The sequence below is a fragment of the Balaenoptera acutorostrata genome, chromosome 18, assembly GCF_949987535.1.
Source record: "Balaenoptera acutorostrata chromosome 18, mBalAcu1.1, whole genome shotgun sequence".
In the NCBI taxonomy this organism is placed as follows: domain Eukaryota; kingdom Metazoa; phylum Chordata; class Mammalia; order Artiodactyla; family Balaenopteridae; genus Balaenoptera; species Balaenoptera acutorostrata.
Window position 1 is genome coordinate 68,336,636 of NC_080081.1, and position 21,955 is coordinate 68,358,590.

At 43.1% G+C, this 21,955-nt stretch overlaps 1 protein-coding gene across 7 annotated transcripts in view; it reads left to right on the plus strand.

Annotated features, from left to right (window-relative positions):
• The window catches only part of SMAD9 (SMAD family member 9), a 63,512-nt gene that overhangs the window by 36,129 nt on the left and 5,428 nt on the right, over positions 1 to 21,955 (plus strand). For 5 of the 7 annotated variants that reach the window (XM_057533069.1, XM_057533066.1, XM_057533067.1 and 2 more), the window contains exons 2-5: positions 587 to 1,252; positions 6,801 to 7,058; positions 11,041 to 11,262; positions 20,315 to 20,571. In XM_057533069.1, coding sequence (XP_057389052.1) covers positions 811 to 1,252; positions 6,801 to 7,058; positions 11,041 to 11,262; positions 20,315 to 20,571 — 1,179 coding nt within the window. In that variant the 5' untranslated portion in view covers positions 587 to 810. The remainder of the gene's footprint in view (positions 1 to 586; positions 1,253 to 6,800; positions 7,059 to 11,040; positions 11,263 to 20,314; positions 20,572 to 21,955) is intronic. The other 2 variants (XM_057533071.1, XM_057533073.1) reach the window with 2 other exon arrangements.

Genomic DNA, 21,955 nt, shown 5'->3' on the forward strand with positions numbered 1-21,955 from the left:
GGGTCACATTTTGAGAACCACTATACTATAAAGTAGTTTGGAAGAATATATGAGTGGTGAGATGATTAGAGATCCTAATTTTTTTCTTTTTCATTTATATATATTTTGTACAGTGAAGATGGCTCACTTGTGCAAACTATAAATTGGAAAGGAAGAGGCATGAGCGTGTTGAGAAAAGACCCTAGAGACCCAAGCAGAGACATTTATACTTGGGAAGCCATGGAGGCACTGTAACTTCTCAAGTAGGAAAACGGCATGTTCAAAATTGTATTTGGTCGTACATGGATTAGAACTGGGAGAGAGGAGCTCCTTTAGAGGTGTTGCAGTGATCAAGGGGGGTGGTGACATGGGGCAGGGCTCAGATATGTGGAAATGGAGAGAAACCTTCAAAATCTGAAAGACATTTCAAAGGCAGAATTACCAAGACTTGGATATAGGGAATAAAGGAGAGGGAAGAGTCAAAGGTGACGGAGAGTTTTCAAGTCTAGAACATTTGAAGAATATTTTCCCTCTTAACATCCAACCTTTAACCTTTTCTGAAAATTATCCTGATTAAGTTCACGGAAGTCTTATTTTTTGTTTTCAGAGTTGGCCAGCCCATCCCAGGGCTTAGGAGAAAGTCAACCCACTTTCCAGCCTGCACTGGTCACAGTTACTTCCAGAAGAAAGGGAAGACCTATGACGTCCCTGGAGAGTTGGTACCTATGACATCCCGGGAGGCGTCCTTGCTCACTTCACTTGGGCCCTGCAGGCAGTGAAGGGCCTTGGGTCCAGCTCCTGTTTGTACTGGACGCCTGTGGTCCCTCTCTTATGCACTCCAGCACCCCCATCAGCTCCCTCTTCTCCTTCACCAGCCCTGCAGTGAAGAGACTGCTCGGCTGGAAGCAAGGAGATGAAGAGGAAAAGTGGGCAGAGAAGGCGGTGGACTCATTAGTGAAGAAGCTAAAGAAGAAGAAAGGAGCCATGGATGAGCTGGAGAGGGCGCTCAGCTGCCCAGGGCAACCCAGCAAGTGTGTGACGATTCCCCGCTCCCTGGATGGGCGGCTGCAGGTGTCCCACCGCAAGGGTTTGCCCCACGTCATTTACTGCCGAGTGTGGCGTTGGCCCGATCTCCAGTCTCACCATGAGTTGAAGCCACTGGAATGCTGTGAGTTCCCATTTGGCTCCAAGCAGAAAGAGGTGTGCATTAACCCCTACCACTACCGCCGTGTGGAGACGCCAGGTGGGTTTCCTTCATGGTTCATTGTAAAAGGTAAGAGGGTGTGTCCCAGTTGGTGGAGAACATGGGGCTCTGGCAGGAGAAGGACACCCTTACCGCAAGAGGGGGAGAGAAGAGAGGGAGGTTCGATTTAAAGGAACTGATCCAAATTTTGTAGTCAGAACAATCTAGACAGAAGATATTTTCATTTCAGTGTACATGTAAGCTTTGTGTGATTTTGAAAAATGCAGTTTTATTTTGATGCATTTTGGAGTCATCATCCAGTTCTTGAAAGCTCTTAATACGGCCTCGACATGATCAACTGTAAAAAAATAAGCCTCCTCCTCCCCATCCCCCTTTCCTGCACTCAGCTGTGCTGAGCTAAACCGGCTGCACTTTCCCCAAGCTCAAGTAAGTGGAGATATCTCCTACCTGGGTCTGAAAACAGCCAGTGAGAGAGTTGCTGGAAATCCTTCCAAGACTGAAAACAGTGGCGGTTAGGGGAGATTGGTGGCTGTTCTTAAATATGGCTTTAAATATAGGAAGGTGTTGTTCCTAAAACTCTTCACACATACATGTGTGTGTGTGTGTGTGTGTGTACCTATATTTCACACACACACACACCCTTTTGGAGAAGTCTGGTGTTCATCTTCGTTCCTTCACACTGGCTGTAACAATTTGACTACCTTTCTCTTTGGATGGAGTGTTCCTATGGCTCGATGGATGCAGTTTTTGTGGGAGCTTCCTCTCCCTGACTGGCCATCTGCCCCATTCCAGGAGACCAAAGGGCTGGCACATGCACTCTGGGAACTGGCCCATGTCCATTACGAGGCGGTTCGAGGTAGGAAGGCAGGTGGTGGAGGGAGTCCAGCCTGCCTCCTGGCCCCCTCCCAGGTTCAGTTAACCTTGCAGCCGTCCTGGCTAAGTCATGCCCAGCCTATAGCAGTCTTAGTGAGGTGACCTTTCAGGCTCCCAAATCCCACCATCATGCTGTTAAACTGTTGTCAAGGAAGTCACCTGCCTGAGCGTGGATGCTTCTCACGGTCACATCACCCTGGATACTGGGGGAGACTGTGACGAGAAAGGCCCACATTCCTGGTGAATCGGATGTGCTTTCCCCTAGATCACGTAGGTCTTTGCTTTCTCCTCTTCTTTCCTGCTTCTCTCTGAGCTTTCTTTGCCTACTTTAAAAAAATGTCGTCAATGAGTTTATGACAGAAATGACTTGATTTCTCTTTTGTTTCTAAGATTTGAATTATATTAAGCATTCAGAATACATCCCATGAAAAATGTTTGTCAAGGAATCGTTTTTCTCTTCCTGAGTAATGTAGTTATAAAATGTATCTTCTAAGAAGTATCTTGTAAAATGTATCTGGCTTTCCTTTTGAACACTTGAAACCCTAATTTTAAAGGATTATTTGATGTTTTCATTTTTCATATTATGTGAGGTTCTTTCAGGAATGATAGTGTGAATGTTTTTACATATGGCAGGTAGATTTCATATCATCATATTTTAGGTTTGAGTTTCCAAAATGAAAGATGGGCAAAGATTGTATTGATTTTAAGGTAATGTTTAAGCTGTACCTTTTTTTTTTATTCCTAACTTTGATCTTTTAATAGAAAAAGGCAGATTTTACATCTAGCTTTCTGGCTGTGCTTAAAGTCAGTATTTTGAGAACAATGAAGATGCTAATGTGCACCAAGTTTGCTGGGTCCCTAATTATCATAAAGCTGAAGTTTTGCCTTTGAAATCTCTCATCTTTTGACCACCCGTTTTAGGAACCTTGAAGGCTGAATTCTGATTTTCTTTACACTCACACAACCACTTAAATAATCAATTTTAGTGCTTTTCAAACTATCTGTAGTGAAGGACCAGTTTTTTTTAAAAATTTCCAATCCCTCAAATATCAGTATTTTTACAATACAAATGAATTACTAGGCAGATGAAACTTTTAAAAGACTTACAAGATACAAGCTCAATATTTTTTACTATTCATTTCAACAGATATAAAATTACTTTGTCAAGTGGCTATTAAAGTTTCTAAACACAAACTCTCAGTTTCAGTACTTGTATTCCCACGGACTGGTACCCAGCAGCTGGTAAAGTCTCAGTCCTCAGGCCTCACTTTGTGTGGCTTGCGTCTGGTAGAAGCCATGCAAAAATGTTTTCAGGGCTCACAATGATTTTTCTTCATGCAACCAGAGGTTATTTCAGGAGTATAATTTCTCCTCCATGTAAAATGCCCACACTCTATCAGAACCACATGACTTTTGAAAAAGATACAAAAGCTTTTCTCAGCTTTGCTCTGCAGTTCCTTATACGCAGTAACTCCTTCCATTATCTGCCCCCAGGGTAATGCTTAGATAGTGTGGTATTTAAAAGGTGGCATCACATTGATACCAGTGTCTGTAAGCTCACTAGGTCATATTTGCAAGCAGCAGTTGTGATGCAGAAATAGAATTGAGTAATTAGAAATAGCTATTACTATAGATTGAATGTCTGTGTCCCCCCAAAATTCATATGTTGAGAACCTCATGCCCAAGGTGATAGTATTAAGAGGCAGGGCCTTTAGATGACTAGGTCATGGGGCTAGACCCCCATGAGTGGGATTAGTGTCCTTATAAAAGAGGCCCCAGAGAGACCCCATTCCCTTCCTACCGTGTGAGGACATAGTGAGAAGAAGCCAGCCTGCAACCCAGAAGAGGGCTCTCCCCAGAACCTGACCAGGCTGTACCCCTATCTTGGACTGCCCAGCCTCTGGAACTGTGAGAAATAAATTTCTGTTGTTTATAAGCTTCCCAGTCTATGGTATACCTGCTATAGCAGCCCTAAGGGGCTAAGACAGCTGTGTTGTGAGTAAAGTATTTACAAATATGATCAGTGCAAACCTAAGGTAAACTGAGCTTGTCAGGCTGAATTACGAGAACCCAGTAATTGAACAAATTCTATTTAATGACATCTTTGTAGTATAGGTGATCTCTAATGCTGACAACAGATTTCTTAGAAATGCTGCTCTATTTAACTAACATTTTGTTCAGTTTTGCCTCCAGTGGAAGCAGAAAAGGTTTTTTCAGCTGTTAAATCCTGAAAATCAATATAATTTATTTATGTTAAAAAAAAATCACTCAATTGATATATTTTTTGAACCTTTTAAGTACTGATTTTCTTTTTATCAAGTAGAAAAAATATGTATTTGCCCTAAATCCTTAAAATACAAATGCTATAAAAATTCAAAAAAAAAAAAAAAAAACAACCAGGATGATATCATCAGTTTTCCTTACAAATCTTCACTGCCTTTGGTTTTACCCAGATGATAGAAATACATTATCAAGATATTTGCCTCAATAAAGAAAAATGCATCCTTTCTTTTCTTTTGGTGCCTCAGATCTGCAGGCCACGGTGGAGTGAAAGTCTCTGCATTCAGATATGAGGGAGGCTGTTTATCAGTGTTAAGAATACACTGTAGATACCTTACATTAGAACTGAAGTCACGGAGAGTATCTGAATTCTTCATCCAAAAAAGAAAAATGAGTGTTTATTTGATCTTTGTTAACACTGTGATCAAGAAGCATCACTGGAAAAGAAGTCATATGTCATTTACTATGTCAGCCCCTCACTTTCAGAGTATTCATGAGGCAAGGCATTTTTGTATGCCTGTATATTCATGGATTACGTAAAAGGAAATTGAATGGCTTATCATCCAGGTCATTTTTGCATGGTGATGTTGAGTATTTGTTCTATCATGTCATAAGGCATATATAAATGCTGGCTTTTGAAGGAGGAAGAAGTCATTGTTTCTCTGCCACCCCCATCTCTGTAGTGGTTTAGCTGAAAACTTCTCATCTTACCTGTTGGAGTTTATATTCTACCTATAGAACTGAAAATTATTGCTTGTTAAGAAGAGGTAAATGTATGATAGTGGGTAAATGGTGGACTTCGTGATGGATGTTATTGTTATTGTATTGTAACTGTTGTCTGTTTACTCCAAAACATTTACTTTCTATGAAAGTTTTTATTGATACTTGCATGTGATAACAAATCCATAGTGTGATTTGAAACAAGTGCTACCTCAGCCATTTCCGGAAGCAACCTCTTTTAATCATTCTTGCTTGGTTCTTTTGCTAGTTCTCTCCATTATTACTAAAAAAATATGAAGATAACTCTAGATAATAGGCTTATACATCTGTTTTCAAATTTATCACTTTTAGCTAATTTCATTGACTCTAACATAAAAGGTGAAGATTTAGCTAATTTATATTACCTTTTTCCTTTCTTCCTCTTCTCAATCTATATTTTGGTTTCTATTTTATTATATAAGTTAATATAATATTAATTATATTATTCTTTTGGCTATTCTATTAGTTTCCATTGTGGGATTTGGGGGTAAGAATTATTCCCCCTTAGAAGAGCATTGGTCCATTGCCTTCCACTGTCCAGCATTGGTGATGGGAAGTAATAAATCAGTTTCTCATGTCCTTGTAGGTGACTTTGAGGTGATCTTCTGAGAGCTTTTAGAATATTCAATTTGTCCTTAGATGTTTGAAATTCAAGATGGTATGACTAGGTCTGGATCTTTTTTCATTAATTAAGCTGTATACTCTGTGGCTCTTTTCAATCTGATGACATAGATCCTTCTTTAGCTCTGAGACATTTTCGCCTACTATTTCTTTGATCACTTCGTCCCTCTGTTTTCCCTGCTTCTCTTTCTGGAACTTATGTTGGTACCAGGTCACCCCTCAACAATACCTCATGGAATAGCTTCTTTCTGCCAAGCCTTGGGACACTTTAGAAGTCAGTAGGAGCTAGGAATGCCTGGACAATGCTTGCCCTTGAGAATTGCATCTGTTCCTGTTTCTGTATAGAATCAGGAGGGAAATGTTCTTTTTAAAGTATGGAACCCAGAAGGAAACATACTAAAATGAACAGACTTTATTTATAAGTTCTCTGTTACTGCTTATCTTCTACTTATTCACTTTTGTTACTACTCACTGTTTATCTTTTACTTTATAACTTTTAGTTACCTTTAAATCTTTCTGCTAAAGGCAAGTAGAATGTTTTTACTTAACCAGCAGTACGGAGCCTAAAAATTTAGGCTGGTCATCTAAGTAATTCGCCGTGGTTTCTGAAGTAAAAATATTCTGGGCATGACTTGGGGTTTCATTGTGAGCAACACAAAGCGATTTTGCATTAAAAAAAAAAAACACAAAAAAACACTTTATTGGCAGAATCAAAGGAAGCAGTGAACAGTCAGGCCTCCAGAAGGCCAGGTAATTAGGGCAGCTCTGGTCATTTCTGCGATGGGAACGAGTAGGCAATTTTTAGAGCGCTGACATCAGAACGATTCTCTGCTAAACTTCTCGTTAATTGGCTGCGAGGAGAGAAACCATTGCTTCAGCTTGATTCCCAAGCTCTCTTTTGAGGAGGAGATGGGACCTTCGTGGACAGTGTCACGATGAGCACACAGAATGGTGGGCAGGTGGTTCCCAAAGGAAAAACAGGAGCTTATCACCCAGAAATGGACAGACGAAAAGCAACCCGCGTCCACTCTCCTTTGGGCGGATGAGCCGAGGTTCTAACGCACCGGTTCCTTCCTCCCCCCAGTTCTGCCTCCCGTGCTCGTGCCCAGACACAGCGAGTACAACCCGCAGCTGAGCCTCCTGGCCAAGTTCCGCAGCGCGTCCCTGCACAGCGAGCCGCTCATGCCGCACAACGCCACCTACCCCGACTCCTTCCAGCAGCCTCCGTGCCCGGCCTTCCCTCCGTCGCCGGGGCCCCCGTTCCCGCAGTCCCCGTGCACGGCCGGCTACCCTCACTCCCCGGGAAGCCCTTCCGAGCCGGAGAGCCCCTTCCAGCACTCAGGTCAGTGAAAGCCGCGGTCTCCCGGGATACAGTACCCAACACGGTTGTGTAGGCGGGGCCATCGTAAAAAGCAGCGCTGCCACTTGCGGTTCACACAGCAGTTTCCTGCGGGCCGTTGGACCCTGCCCACCCTCTAACCTGATCGGGACTCTACCCATTTTGGAGCAGTTATCAATTTCTTTCTTTTTTTAATTTTTATTGTGGTATAATTGATTTACAATGTTGTGTTAGTTTCAGGTGTACAGCAAAGTGAATCAGTTATACATGTATATATATCCACTCTTTTTTTAGATTCTTTTCCCATATAGGCCATTACAGAGTATGGAGTAGCATTCCCTGTGCTATACGGGAGGTCCCTATTAGTTACCTATTTTATATATAGTAGTGTGTATATGTCAATCCCAATCTTCCAATTTATCCCTGTACAATCCAGTGGCATTAAGTACATTCACACTGTTGTGCAACCATCACCACGATCTATTTCCAAAATTTTTTCATCACCCCAAACAGAAACTCTGTGCCTGTTAAGCAGTAGGTCCCCATTACCTCTTCCTCTAGCCCCTGGTAAGCTTTTATCTACTTTCTGCCTCTATGGATTTACCTATTCTAGGTACCTTATATAAATGGAACCGTACAATATTTGTGGAGTTTTTTGTGTCGGACTTATTTCACTTAGCACGGTGTTTTTCACAGTCCATCCACATTGTAACAGTATCAGTTACTCCATTTTTGTAACTGAACAATAGTCCATTGTATGGATATACCACATTTTTAAAAAAATCCATTCATTGGTTGATGGATATTTGGGTTGTTTCTACCTTTGGCTCTTGTGAGTAATGTTGCCATGAACATTGATGTTCAAGTATTTGTTCGAGTCCCTGCTTTTACTTCCTTTGGGTACATACCTAGGAATGGAACTGATGGGTCATATGAACTCTACGTTCAGCCCCTTAATTTTGTAGATAGATCGACTCAAGGACCTACAAAAGGGCCCCCTTTATAACTTTTGCACCAGGGTCATAGTTCATTTTCTCTTAGGGAAATGCCTTATCACTGGCACTGCGGTGTGGTCCGTGGACCACGTGCATTAGAATCATCAGCAATGCCTGTTAAAACCTGCATGGCTGCATCCAGCCACTGATCTATTGACTCACAATTTCGGGGGGGTGGGCCCAGGAATCTGCATTTTAACAGGTTCCGCTGGCGATTTTTATGCCCACTTAAGTGTGAGAACTACTTGGATGGACGATTCAGTTCAACAAAGGCAGTGGAGTTAATGCCGTTGAACTCCACTGCTAACATAACAAGACCATTCTGAACTGACATTAGGAATGTAGACAGAAGGAATCATTTGTTCTGAGGTCCTCGATAAAGAGTTTTCTCTCTGCCTCAGGAGTTTTTACTGTTTTGAATTAATTTCTGATAACATGTTATCTACTGAACGCATACCGTTTGCCTAATTATGATCGTCTGATCATAAAACTGATATCTGGGGAGAAGAGCCCTTCTCAGCATGCCTTGGGCACAAGCTGGTAATCAGGTTTCAGCCATTCTGTGTTTTGGGGGCCATGTTTTGAACTGTGTTGAGTCAGAGTTTCCCTTTGGCCATTGTACAATCCATGGCACCAGAGGAACTGAAAACTAAATTAACTTCAAAGGAGGTTTAGCGTTCTCTGTTTTGAAAGCCAGATAACAGACTATAGAGAAAAACTAGGAGAATAGCTCCTAGATTTGAAGATCTCATCATGAAGTCATTTGAACCCAATAATAACTCATAAGTCAGAGGGACAGCGAATCAACCCTCTAGTGAGGGGCTCAGGACAACCAGTTTCTCCTGGAGGACTGTCCCAGTGTCACCGTAGAATGGCCCCCTTACATCATTAGTGGTCTCTCTGTAGCAGTGACACTCTCCACCAAAGCCAGGAGTTTAGCAGCAGAAAGGGTTGACTCAAGCTGTCCTTGTGTAGTCTATCAGTTTGATGTTCCTTTGTTTTTTTTTTTTTTTTTTAGAAATGTGTTTGGCTTTTTTTTTTTAATTAATTAATTTATTTATTTTTATTTTTGGCTGTGTTGGCTCTTCGTTTCTGTGCGAGGGCTTTCTCTAGTTGTGGCAAGTGGGGACCACTCTTCATTGCGGTGCGCGGGCCTCTCACTATTGCGGCCTCTCTTGTTGCAGAGCACAGGCTCCAGACGCGCAGGCTCAGTAGTTGTGGCTCACGGGCCTAGTTGCTCCGTGGCATGTGGGATCTTCCCAGACCAGGGCTCGAACCCATGTCCCCTGCATTAGCAGGCAGATTCTCAACCACTGCGCCACCAGGGAAGCCCTGATGTTCCTTTGTTTTACTGCTTTCTTTTAGTTGACACACCACCCCCGCCTTATCATGCCGCCAAAGCCCCAGGGACCCAGAATGCCTGACCTGTAGATGCCACAGCTGAGAGTCACTTAGTACTGTCAGTGCCTAATGGAGGTCACTTGGCAGATGAACAGCCAAATGTAGCTGTTTTCCAAGAGTACTTCCTATTACCACCTCCCATCTGGAAAACAAAGAAAAAAGCAAAAGAAAACAAAACGTGCCAGCCTGCTGTTTCATAAGTGTTTTCAGGGGCAGATAGCGTGGTTTCGCATTTTGACTTTGGCATTCCTCAGTCCCATAGAGTGAATGTTTTGTGTGTTATCCTGGTTAGTAGAACAAGTAAATTTTAAATTTTAACCGAACATTTAGAAGTCTGTAGTTCTGGATGTTTTAGTATGGAATTAGGTATTTAAGAAGTTAGTAATTTTGTCCCATTTGTGTTTCTTTACTATAATAGGTTTTTAGTAATGTCTCTCATTTGGCTTAGAGGAGTGCGCTTCAAAATATGTATATAGTTTTCACATAATTTTATTTGTGTCCTGTAATAGGCTAGATAAATATTGCTCAACTTTAATGTTCATACAGACCACATGGCGATCTTGTATAAATGCAGATTTTGATTCCCTAGATCTGGGGTGCTTTTCAAGAATCTGCATTCCTAACAAGCTCCCAGGTGATGCAGTGGCTGCAGTTCCAGGAACCACACCGAGCAGGGGAGGTCAAAGGGCTTTACTATCTAAAGTATCTCAGAGGGAATTCTTTCATAAGTGAAGGTCCATCTGGAAATCACATAATAACCCCCTAATTTATCTGTTGTGTAAGTTCATATTTTAGTGCGTATAGGAACACACTCTAGACACAAGAATTACTAGAATATTCAAAGAAAAGAAAGATACTATAATCAATAGAAAGGCAGAGAAAGAGTGCGAGTGGTGAAGAAAAAAAAAAACCTCCAAATTTGGGTTAGTGGCAACTTAACTTTGAAAAGTTTCGGGTGAAAACATAACATTCATGGATTTCCTAATGAAATAGACCTCTCCCTTTAAAATACTTTTATGCCATAATTATCCCATATGTACACAAAGGAGAATGTGAGTCTATGTGGACATTGTTTTTTCTTTCTTAAATAAAATCCTATGCAGTGTTTTTGTTTTGATTTTTACATACTCGAACAAATTTTTTTCAGCTTTAGGTCGTTAGAAAAGGATACTCTTTGCCACGGGGATTCAGTTTGGCACTGCACCAGGAAGATGCTGTCATCTGTAAAGATGAGGTGACCTGGCAGCTTCCTTTTAGCTGTGTTTCCTTTAGGGGGGATGAAGTTTACATGGATCCACTCACATCGCTGTTGCCTGGCCCCTCAATTCTAGCAAACATGTTGACAAAGCCTCCAACCATGGGAGAATCACGAGGGCGGTGGCCCCTGTGCACAGGTACGTGGACCAGATGAGCTACCTGCCAACAGCGTCCGTGAAAGAGGCAGGTTTGTAAAGATCACACAGCAGCCTGCTGGGTCTTGCAGCCAACTTTCTGGTGAACAGCGATAACCGCCGTTTCCCGGTGGCGTCGTGAGCTGGGAGGCACGAGCGTGGCGGTAGCGAGGTCCTGTCTGGTCCGCTTTCTTTCAGATTTTCGGCCGGTTTGCTACGAGGAGCCGCAGCACTGGTGCTCCGTCGCCTACTATGAACTGAACAACCGTGTTGGGGAGACGTTCCAGGCTTCCTCCCGAAGTGTGCTTATTGATGGATTCACAGACCCTTCGAATAACAGGAACAGATTCTGTCTCGGACTTCTTTCTAATGTAAACAGAAACTCAACGATAGAAAATACCAGAAGACACATAGGAAAGGGTAAAAGCAAATATGTAGTTCCTTCCTATATTCTTCTGAGCTAAAACGTGGAAATAGAAACAAGCCATGGATTGGCTGCATGACCTAGTGGGATGATCCCAGGGCTGGGATCTGGGAGACCGTTCTGGGGGATATTGTTGGGAAAAGCATGGGAGGTTTTGTAACCTTAGTGTCTCTACCTCTGAGGTCGGCACAGCATCTTCTGGGGGGTGGCGTAGGGTGGGTATTAGGAAGACGAACAAGATGATAAATATGAAAACAGGATGAAATTATTATTTTTATTCATTTATTTATTTGGCTGCATCGGGTCTTAGTTGCGGCGTGCTGGCTTCTCTCTAGCTGTGGCATGCGGGTTTTTTCTCTCTAATTGTGGCATGCAGGCTCCAGGGCACGTGGGCTCTGTAGTTGTGGCACGCAGGCTTAGTTGCCCCACGGCATGTGGGATCTTAGTTCCCCGACCAGGGATCGAACCTGCATCCCCTGCATTGGAAGGCAGATTCTTTACCACTGGACCGCCAGGGAAGTCCCAGGATGGTATTATTGAAGAGAAGTATTTTGAATTATTTTTGAATTGCGTGAAATGCTAAATAGGATAACTTCTGAAGAAGAGGAGTTCTGGCTGGATGATTATTTATATCAGGTGAAGTTACCTTTAGAGACTGAGAAGCTAGGCAGTTTTAAAAATCGTTGACTTATTAATGTCAGGAAGCCTTTGGTAGGGGATTGGGGTTCTCCTGTGTCCAGGCATTGTTACAACAGCCGAATAAGCACAGGCCTCACTGGGGTCTGGCTGTGATGCTTTTGGAGCCTGTCTCATTGGCATGATCAATCCCAGCTGAGCATGAGGCCTCGTTGAGGACTTTAAGTTCTTTTCTTTTCTATTCGAATAGTTGGCAGTGTCTGAATGGTGCCTGGTTGTCCACTGTTACACTCTGGAATCACAGGTGTAAAGAACCTTCAGAGTCATTTGATCTTTTCTCTCCCCGTCTAGCACTTATACCACCTTGGGAAGTAGCCACGAGCCTTTTATTTCAAATTTCCAAGGGAGATTCATTATTTCACTTATGATGCTTCCTGTATTCTTCCTAACGTACCTCCTAAATGTCTCCTGTTGTAAACCTACAGACCATTGACTAGAGGCAGGCTGAGTTCCTTCACTCACGTTGACTCTTAATGGCAAAAGTTACCTTCTGTTTATTTTATCCTGTATCTTTCCATAGTAGCTTTGAGGTGGCTTACAAGAAACCTTTACAGTGAAATGATAAATGAAAAATAGAAAATCAGGAGCTGGGGGTGAGTGGGAGAGAAGAATACATGTATGTCATCTCCAAGAGTTACCATTGTAATTGTAACCATTGTGATTGTGATTAAACTTTTCCTCTGGAGGTCAGAAAAAGGAAACTTAATCTGTAATGTAACTTTTATCCCAAAGGAGGAAACATAGTCATTCCTCAAAGGAAGTAATATTTTGACTGAAATCTTAAATATCTCAGGTATGGTTTTACTTTTAAATGATTTTTATAAGAATCTTCAGGTGAAATCTAAAGGTAGAACGTTAAAACGTAATGTTGTAGAGCTGTTTGCTATAGGGCTTTACAGATTGGTCTGCATATTAGACTTCTACTTATGCCACTTGATCTAAAAATAGAATTAAAATATGCAAGGACTGTTAAATACCTTCTGGGAAACTTTCTGCAAGTAGTTTGTTCAAGGTGCTGCTGATGTAGATGGACAAATGTAGAGGGTTGGTGTCATGTTAGTAATTGAGAGATAATCCACAGGGTTAAAAAAAAAACATAGGAGCAAGAGCCAGGACTGATGAACTGTTACAAAAACCAGCAAGCCTAGGAAATGCTCACCTGGATGGAAGGGCACTCCACCCTCAGCATGGTCCCCAAGGCACAATTTTCTCAGAAAGCTGCTTTGGAATTGTCCTAATGTGAAAAGATAATTTTTTTAAGGGGCTACAAGCCATGCCATAAAGCATGGCATGGAATATTTCAAAGCAGAGCTATTGGTTTTCTGTGAGGTCAGGGGGCTCTCTCTCAGGGGCCCCCGTGGATTATCTGGTTCTGAGCTGCGTGGCTTCCTGGAGCACCAGCCTAAGTAAGTTTGCAGCCAAATGCACCTTGAGGTTAGTGAATAAGTTAACGTGTTCTGTAGAGTTAGTTACTAGAGACACTCAGACTTCACAGCTATGCATTCATCTCGCAAATATTTATTGAGCATTTAATCTTAGCCAGATGGTTCTGCCACTAGGGATGCAGCAATGGGAAACAAACAAGACAAAACAAAAATCCCTGGCTTCGTGGATTACCTACAACTAAGGAAAGACAAACAAGAAATAATACACACACACACACACACACACACACACACACACACACACACACGTCAAATGATAATTGGCCAGAGAAAAACAAAGGAGGGGAAGGGAATGGGGAGGGTAGCCAGGGCAGGCTTCCTAAGGAGGTGACATCTGAGCCGAGAGCTAAAGAGGGAATCGACAGTGTGGGTACCAGTGGGGAAAGCTTTCCAAGCAAAGGGAAACAGCAGGTACAAAGGCCCTGAAGCCTGCCTGGCATAGTGAGGAATAGCAGGGATGCCAAAGTGAACGGAACAGAGTGAGCAAGGGAGTGAGGAAGTCATAGAAGAAACGGGGACAGGACCCGGTCTCAGGGCCTAGAAGCCATGTAGAGTGCTTTAACTTTGCCTGTGTGACATAGGAAGATGGAGTTAAGTTGGAGTTTATAGATCTGAGTTTTCACTTCAAAAGGATCCCCTGGCTGTTATATCGAGATGAGACTGTAGGGGGGTGGGGGGTGGGGCAAGGGTGGAAGGTGTCTACAAAAAAAATCTTTTTATTATGGTTAATGATGGGCCATTTCTCCCCTCAGTAGTTATCAGTTGCTTTGAGGTCACTTCCGGTTTGTGTTCCTTGCCACTTAAGTTAGGGAAGATGGCTGGTCCTCTAAAGGAAGTTCATGCCACCACCGGTCAGCAGGGCATGTACTTTGAGTTGTTTTCTGTGGCGGTGATGGTTTATGCTGACTCACCCGTGCTCTTTCATCCTGCTTTCCATCTAATGCATGCACTGTGAGGCAGCAGGCTTGGTACCAAGCCTTTATTTGTATCCTTACAACAGTAACAAACCTATTGCTTTGACCTCTCTAGCCAAGTGCTTTAAAAAGCCATAGGCTAGTTAGCACTAGAATAGCCAGGAGCTGCTGCTTCAGTATCAGAGGCAGGACTTCAAAGAACCTGGAAGAGTGCATTCTACATGAAGTCTGTCCATATTCTTCCTTGAAAACCAGGCAGACCACTTGAACTCTTTCAAATGACTGATAGCTGCCCCCACTGATTTCCCCTAATGTGTGTCAGGCACCCTGGCAGACTCTTACTCATGTTATTTTTATTGTCACCCTACAAGTTAGGATTTCTTAGTCCAGTTTTATGGATGAGGCAATGGAAGCTCAGAGAATTCAGCGGCGTACCCATGGTCCCACGAGTGATGTGGGTTTGCACCCATGGCTCTGTCTGTAAGGTCCAGTTGCTCCCTTCTGCTGGAGGGGAGGGACCCTCCTGCTTTTTCATCTCGGCACCCCTCTTAGTTCAGCGCTTGAGGAATTGAATCTTTAGATATGGAATGAAAATACTTATATGCTGCAGGCACGATATGTCAGAATCACCTCTGAGATCTTGAAATAAGGCCCTCATAGTACTAAAGTGATGAAATTTTACAATGATTTACTTTAAAAATGTAAATCAGAGAAGATTTTGTGTTTTCCCCACAAGAATATTCTAGAAAAGGAGTACCTCACTGAGTTACACAGAGCTCCATCGGAGGATTATAAGGATCTTTACAGAAAAAAAGATGAAGAACTGCTGACATATCATACCTATCTGTGACTGCGCAAAATAAAGTGAAGGTTATTTCCTGATGTTTTGGGAGTGATGTAATAGCCAATTTGGATCACTGGAGTATAAAACGTGCCTGCTTTTTTAGAGTGGCTTTTAGGATGGCCCCGATTTCCATATAATGAAGAAAACCGCAGTTTTGAATGGACTGCATGGACATACGTGTGCTGCTCTTAAGGTCATTGAGGTTGGATTATATTTCTTAGAAATGCACAACTTAATATAATCCTAATCAATAGCACTGTCACTTCTGAGCACCTACGATTTGTGCTGTAACTGAAGTCAGAGCCATTGACCCTCGTAATGAGCCTGTGCTGGGTTCTTGGTGTGAAAGGACACTTGGAGCAGGACGGGCAGGTTTCTCCTTTGCAGCTGCAGACATCATGCTGCGTGTGTCCTGGCTGCTGGCTGTTCTTCCTCTCATGGGAGAAGGAGTGGGTAATTATGATAATTCCTGAGGCATTAGCCCCAGGGATTGAATTTACCGAGGCAAACCGAGACCTTTCCTGAACATAATTATCATAGATTCCAAATCACTGAATTGCTTTTGGAATTAGTTTTTCACCTTTTAATGAATCTTTATTTTCTTGCACATCTCAGCTTGTTCTGTAGAATCCTAGTAATGCTTCCATGTTTTATGAAAGGAATTATCCTGAGGCAAGGGTTTGGTTTGTCAGTTCCTTAGAAGGAGGGTCTGCACCTCAGGGTGATTTTTTTTTTTTAAATAAATTTATTTATTTTTGGCTGCGTTGGGTCTTCCTTGCTGTGCGTGGGCTTTCTCTAGTTGCGGTGAGCGGGGGCTACTCTACGTTGTGGTGCACGGGCTTCTCATTGTGGTGGTTTCTCTTTCTTGCCAAGCATGGGCTCTAAGCGCGCAGGCTTCAGTAGTTGTGGCTCGCGGACTCTAGAGCGCAGGCTCAGTAGTTGTGGCGCACGGGCTTAGTTGCTCCGCGGCATGTGGGATCTTCCCAGACCAGGGCTCGAACCCGTGTCCCCTGCATTGGCAGGCGGATTCTTAAGCACTGCGCCACCAGGGAAGTCCTCAGGGTGATTTTTGGATTGCTTCTTTCTCAATGGATTTAGTTTCCCAGTCTCAAAATGTCCTTTCCATTCTACCTTTGAATGTGTATAAGGTTTCTCATCCCTGAAAAAGCAAATCCTAAAAAATTTTAACACAGAATGTCATACTGTTGCAGTTATTACACAGGGCATTGCAAAATATTTCATAACATGAGAAAATGTTCACACTATTTTAATACGTGAAAAAAGCTTATAAAAGATCCTGTAGAGGATGATCCTAATTTTGTTTAAAATGTGCACATAAAAGACTGAAAGGTATATGACACATATTAGCTTTGAATATTTCTGGGCTGTGGATTTATGGCCGATCTTTATTCTTTGCATCTCTGTATTTTATAAATTTCCTCTAGTGGGTCTTGTTGCTCCTGTGAAGATGGGGTGGGACCGGGCATGTCCAGGCATGCTGGGGTCACTGAAGTAGTGGTGAGAGAGAAAGCATCACGGTTCACCCGCCCTGGCAGAGTCGCCGAGTGTGCGAGCACACAGTGGGCATTCAGTGTAGGTCAGTTGGGACCAAAGCTGCTTGTTCATCATATTGTCCGGAGAGACTTAAAGTCTTCAAGTATAGCTTTAGGGGACTGATTTTGCTACCAGCCCAGAAGTGGCTTTGTGTGAACTGGAAGGAACCCATTTCTCAAGAGAAGTTTCTGCCATCTGCTGGAGGAGTCTTCTAATAACTGTACAAATCTCGGAAGACTGAGGCACACCCTGGGTTTGTGCAGTGCACAGCTGCAGGCACTGTCCTGGGCGGGCCCACCTCCATCCTCTGGACCAAAGCCCCGGTGTAGATCTGGAAATCTTTACTTTTATGTTATTTTTTGATCATACGTTAAAAATTTTTTTTTTATTTTGGAAAATTTCAAGCTTACACAAAAGTAGAGTCATGTAATAAATTTTCATATGACCATCTCCAGCTTCAATAACGAGTCACGTTCTGTACCATTCTTTTCCCCAGTCCCATCACAGTATTTTTACAAGAGTATTTTAAAGCAAATCTCAGACCTCGTATCCTTTCTCCCGTGTATTTAAGTATATGTCTAACTACATAAGGAATTTCTGAGAGTATCATCATTAATTACCCTCAGAATATGCACTTTCTTCAAGCTCCAGAGGATCCTGACAGTCAGCCAGATTTTAGAATAGTTGTGCATCTTTGATGGGGAGTAAAGACTGGTGAGGCCCTTTGCCTTTGGGTTTCTCTGAAATCTTGATCTTACTTTAGATGGCCTGGACTCAAAAGAATGTCACCCTGCATTTCATAGAGTTTCTAAGTCAGTACGATGAACACTTCTTCACAGCGATTAGTTGGATAGTTCACTTGTATTTCAATAAATAGTGCACTTTTTAATGGGAAAAAAATAAAATAAAATAGTTGTGCAGAAGAGAGGGCAGCAAAGCCAAGGGGAATATCAATTACCAGCTCCAGGGAAGGTGTTGAGTTTGTGCTCATAAGTTCAGGGTGTTTTCCAAGCAGAGTGGAGAGGCATCAGGGTTCTCTGAGCTGGGCTGTGGGGTGATGAGATCTACTTTCCGCAGGGATATCCTTTCCCCACCCCCACCCCCACTCCCACTCCGGAGGGGATCCTTGCATATTCCTTCCACTTCGGGACGTCCCCCTCTGACTGTTAATAGGTTCCACAGCATTGGAACCACTCACCAGCCTAACTAAGCCGCTGTCCTCCCCGCCTCCCCTCCATCACCTCTGTCATTCAAGGCTGCAGAAGATGCCAGAAGGGACCTACCTGCGGCCTGACTCAGCAGATCCAAATCAAGCCCAAAGAGTCCTAATTAACCACCACACAGGACTCCAGACTCCCTAATCTCCTAAAGGGTGGGTGCAGGCACACACAGATGGAAAACTCAGATGAAGAAAGATGCAGCCGGAGAAGAGAGGTAGTACGAGGTGTGCGTACAACTTGCCCGAGGACCCCATCGCCGGGCTTCTCTCTCGTCTCAGGTAGCACCTTCTTCGGGCGTTTATCCTTACTGCTCACTGTTCTCTGTGGCGATCTAGCATCTCACACATGTGGTTTGAAGCCACTCTTCTGGCCTGTCAAATGGATGCAAATAAAATCCCTTGCTTACTTGACTCCTTCGATGCCGCTGTCTCTAGCCCAAATCCAGCCTCCTTCGCAGTGGGGTTGAATTCCCCCTGGTCCCGGTACTGAGGACTGGCTCCGGCTTCTGCGGGTGCATCCCATTGGCTCTGCCCCTTCTTCTCGCTCAGGATGCTAAACTACTGCCTCCTCGTTCAGTCTTTTCTCTGCTTTCCATGCTCTGCCAGCATGTCTGTGGCTGCGGATGAGACTTTAACAGGACTGAAAATCCTCCCCTAAATAAACACCAGAGTCAGATAACAAAAATCTGTTCTCCTTAATAGGTTCTGGGAGAATTATATATTTGAAGGTCATTCAATTCAAAGACATACTAAACACTTAGCAGCCTCATGTTCTGGCTCTTTTACCACCTGCTCGCTCTCACTTTGAAAATACTCACAGCTACCCCAGAGGCAGGCCTTCCCCCTGGGAGTTTTTAAAGGAAGTCTGCTTGGATTTGCCCCTGCCTAACCTCCAACATGTCGCTGCAGCCAAGTAACTATGTCCCAGCTAATTAGGACAGTCCTTCTGCCTTCTCCTCACGGCCAGGGCCACGGGTGTCAGACCCCGGGCCGTTTAAGGGAAAGAATGATGGAGATGAGGAAGAAAAGGGAGAGGATGGCTGAGCAGAGGAGGGGGAGCTGGTCTGATCTAGGTGCTGAGAGGGGAACCTTGGCCTGAACATCAAGAGCTGTGCTTTATCATTGTGACCCTGAGTCCATTTCTTCAGACTGTGTTGGAGTCTGTGGTTGGGATACCTAATACTGAAAACCACTCTTCTCTAAAATTGTATTAAGGGAAAGGAAATCGGAAAAGGAGGCCATAAAGCTGGCGGGAAGTATAATGCAGAAGTGCCTCCATTGCTGCGGCTGTGTCCGAAATGTTTCCTAAATGCGGAGTTAAGCACACCAGGGTCTGAGAACCCCTGGAGGTCTTCAATTCTATTACTTTTAAATGTTTTATTTTTATTTTTAAAAGATCCCGAGTCTATCACTGTAAGTACATTCAGGATCATTTCTACAGACCCCTTTTGCTGCTGCACAGCGATTGTACTTACAGTCATGTTGACACTTAGTGCTGGAGCACTTTGTTCCTGTTAACAGGTTGGGGAACAATCGTTCTGGTGCTTAATACTCACTAGACTAGAACATCTCCATCTCACCTAACCCCAGTCCCTTGTTATAAATTTATGTGGAATCTGAAACCCAGACATTGGGAGGGAAAGCAACAACTGAAATTTACTCTGAGCAGCAGCGTTCTCAGGACGCTTTGCCTTTCAGCTCTAAGAATGTGAGATAAAGTAGCATAAACTACATTTTGATTGTGAGTTTTTATATTTTATCTGAAAACATGGCACAAATTTCACCGTTTGTAGGTAAAAAGAGGCATTGTTTCTATGACCTATAACTGTAGGTGATAAGCTTTAAAATAAAATGGGCCTCTTTGAGGTATTTATTAAGAGAAATGGATTTATAATTGTTGGTGAAATAAAATTTAAACTTCATTTATTGTTCCCTCTGAAGTAGGTTTAGTGTATGCACCTAAGTATTACCATGGTACTACCTGTGTCCAGTTCTTTTTTTTTTTTTGATGTGTTCTGCATTATGTATTTATTTTGCATCTAATATTATGAGATCTTCCTTTTAGAAGGAACAAGCGTGAGATTGAGCAAGTGATGGGAGTAGTACACGAGAGCCTACTTCTGTGTTCTTGGTGCTGATCGTAAACCTGGGTTGCAATCCACTTTTAAATGGACTCATGGAAAAAATATAGATGATAATTAAAGCAAGTCAGCCTTTGGGGCACGTGTGGTACTAATCGATGATTGGTGATATTAAAATTAACCTCACAGTTGCTAGTCACATCTCTTGAGGTTACAGAGGTGGATGAGAAGGGAAGGGTGATACATCCAAGCGAAAAGTCGGTGCTGGTGTTGGAAGAGTGTGTTTGCCTCGTAGGCGTGCACCTGTACTACGTCGGGGGAGAGGTCTACGCCGAGTGCGTGAGTGACAGCAGCATCTTTGTGCAGAGCCGGAACTGCAACTGTCAGCACGGCTTTCACCCGGCCACCGTCTGCAAGATCCCCAGCGGCTGCAGCCTCAAGGTCTTCAACAACCAGCTGTTCGCTCAGCTGCTTGCCCAGTCCGTCCACCACGGATTTGAAGTCGTTTATGAGTTGACTAAGATGTGCACCATCCGGATGAGTTTTGTCAAGGTAAGGAGTGCTTGCTTCCCCGATGGTAAGATGGAAAATGAAAAATAAAACCAAAAGCACTCTTTGGTTGACGTGGCAGTTAGACAGCCAGGGCAAGTAGACAGCAGTTTGCCAGGGGGTGGGGGTGGGGGTGCTCTATTTAATTGTTTTTTTTTTGTTTTTGTTTTTAAAGTAAATACAAATTTAATTTAAATTTTTTTTTTTTTTTAAAGGATTTTCTTATTTATTTATTTTATTTATTTATTTATTTATTTTTGGCTGTGTTGGGTCTTCGGTTCGTGCGAGGGCTTTCTCCAGTTGCGGCAAGCGGGGGCCACTCTTCATCGCGGTGCGGGGACCGCTCTTCATCGCGGTGCGCGGGCCTTTCTCTATCGCGGCCCCTCCCGTCGCGGGGCACAGGCTCCAGACGCGCAGGCTCAGCAATTGTGGCTCACGGGCCCAGCTGCTCCGTGGCATGTGGGATCTTCCCAGACCAGGGCTCGAACCCGTGTCCCCTGCATTAGCAGGCAGATTCTCAACCACTGCGCCACCAGGGAAGCCCTAATTTAAATTTTTATTATAAATTTTACAGTAAAAGTAAAACAAACAATATCCTAGAAGTCAAAATTCTACCTACAGGTAATGGCAAGAGTAGGGAAACTGCAGAGTCCAAATTTTACAAAAAAATGTACAGCTTTCCTGATCAGCAGCTTAGCTGGGAAAAGCATGAGCTTTGTAAGCGAACAGATTTCAAATCAAATCCCCGCTCCCCTAACTAACAACTGATCAAACAAGGTAGCTATGCTATCTTTTTTTTTTTTTTTTTAACATCTTTATTGGAGTATAATTGCTTTACAATGGTGTGTTAGTTTCTGCTGTACAACAAAGTGAATCAGCTATATGTATACATATATCCCCATATCCCCTCCCTCTTGCGTCTCCCTCCCACCCTCCCTATCCCACCCCTCTAGGTGGTCACAAAGCACCGAGCTGATCTCCCTGTGCTATGCGGCTGCTTCCTACTAGCTATCTATTTTACATTTGGTAGTGTACATATGTCAATTGTTTTTTGGAAGAGCTTCTCCATGAGTATGAAATCTCTTGTTTAGCAATTTTAAGAAAATTCTTAAGCATATTACTTTTGGAGGAAAACCGAGTTAAGATAGTTATCTGATTTTTTTTTTTAACGCATAAGATAAAGTGACAATGATAATTGTATAGGACTTAATGCTACAGAGATTCTTCCATCCCTCAAATTGCTGAGCACCTATGGTCACTCAGTAAATGTTGGTGAATTTACCTGAATCAAATAAGACACTCTCCTTACTCTTACAAAGCATACAGGCAAATGGAGCAGTCATATTTATAAATAAGCTACAAAACAGACAGAACTGACTCTAATACA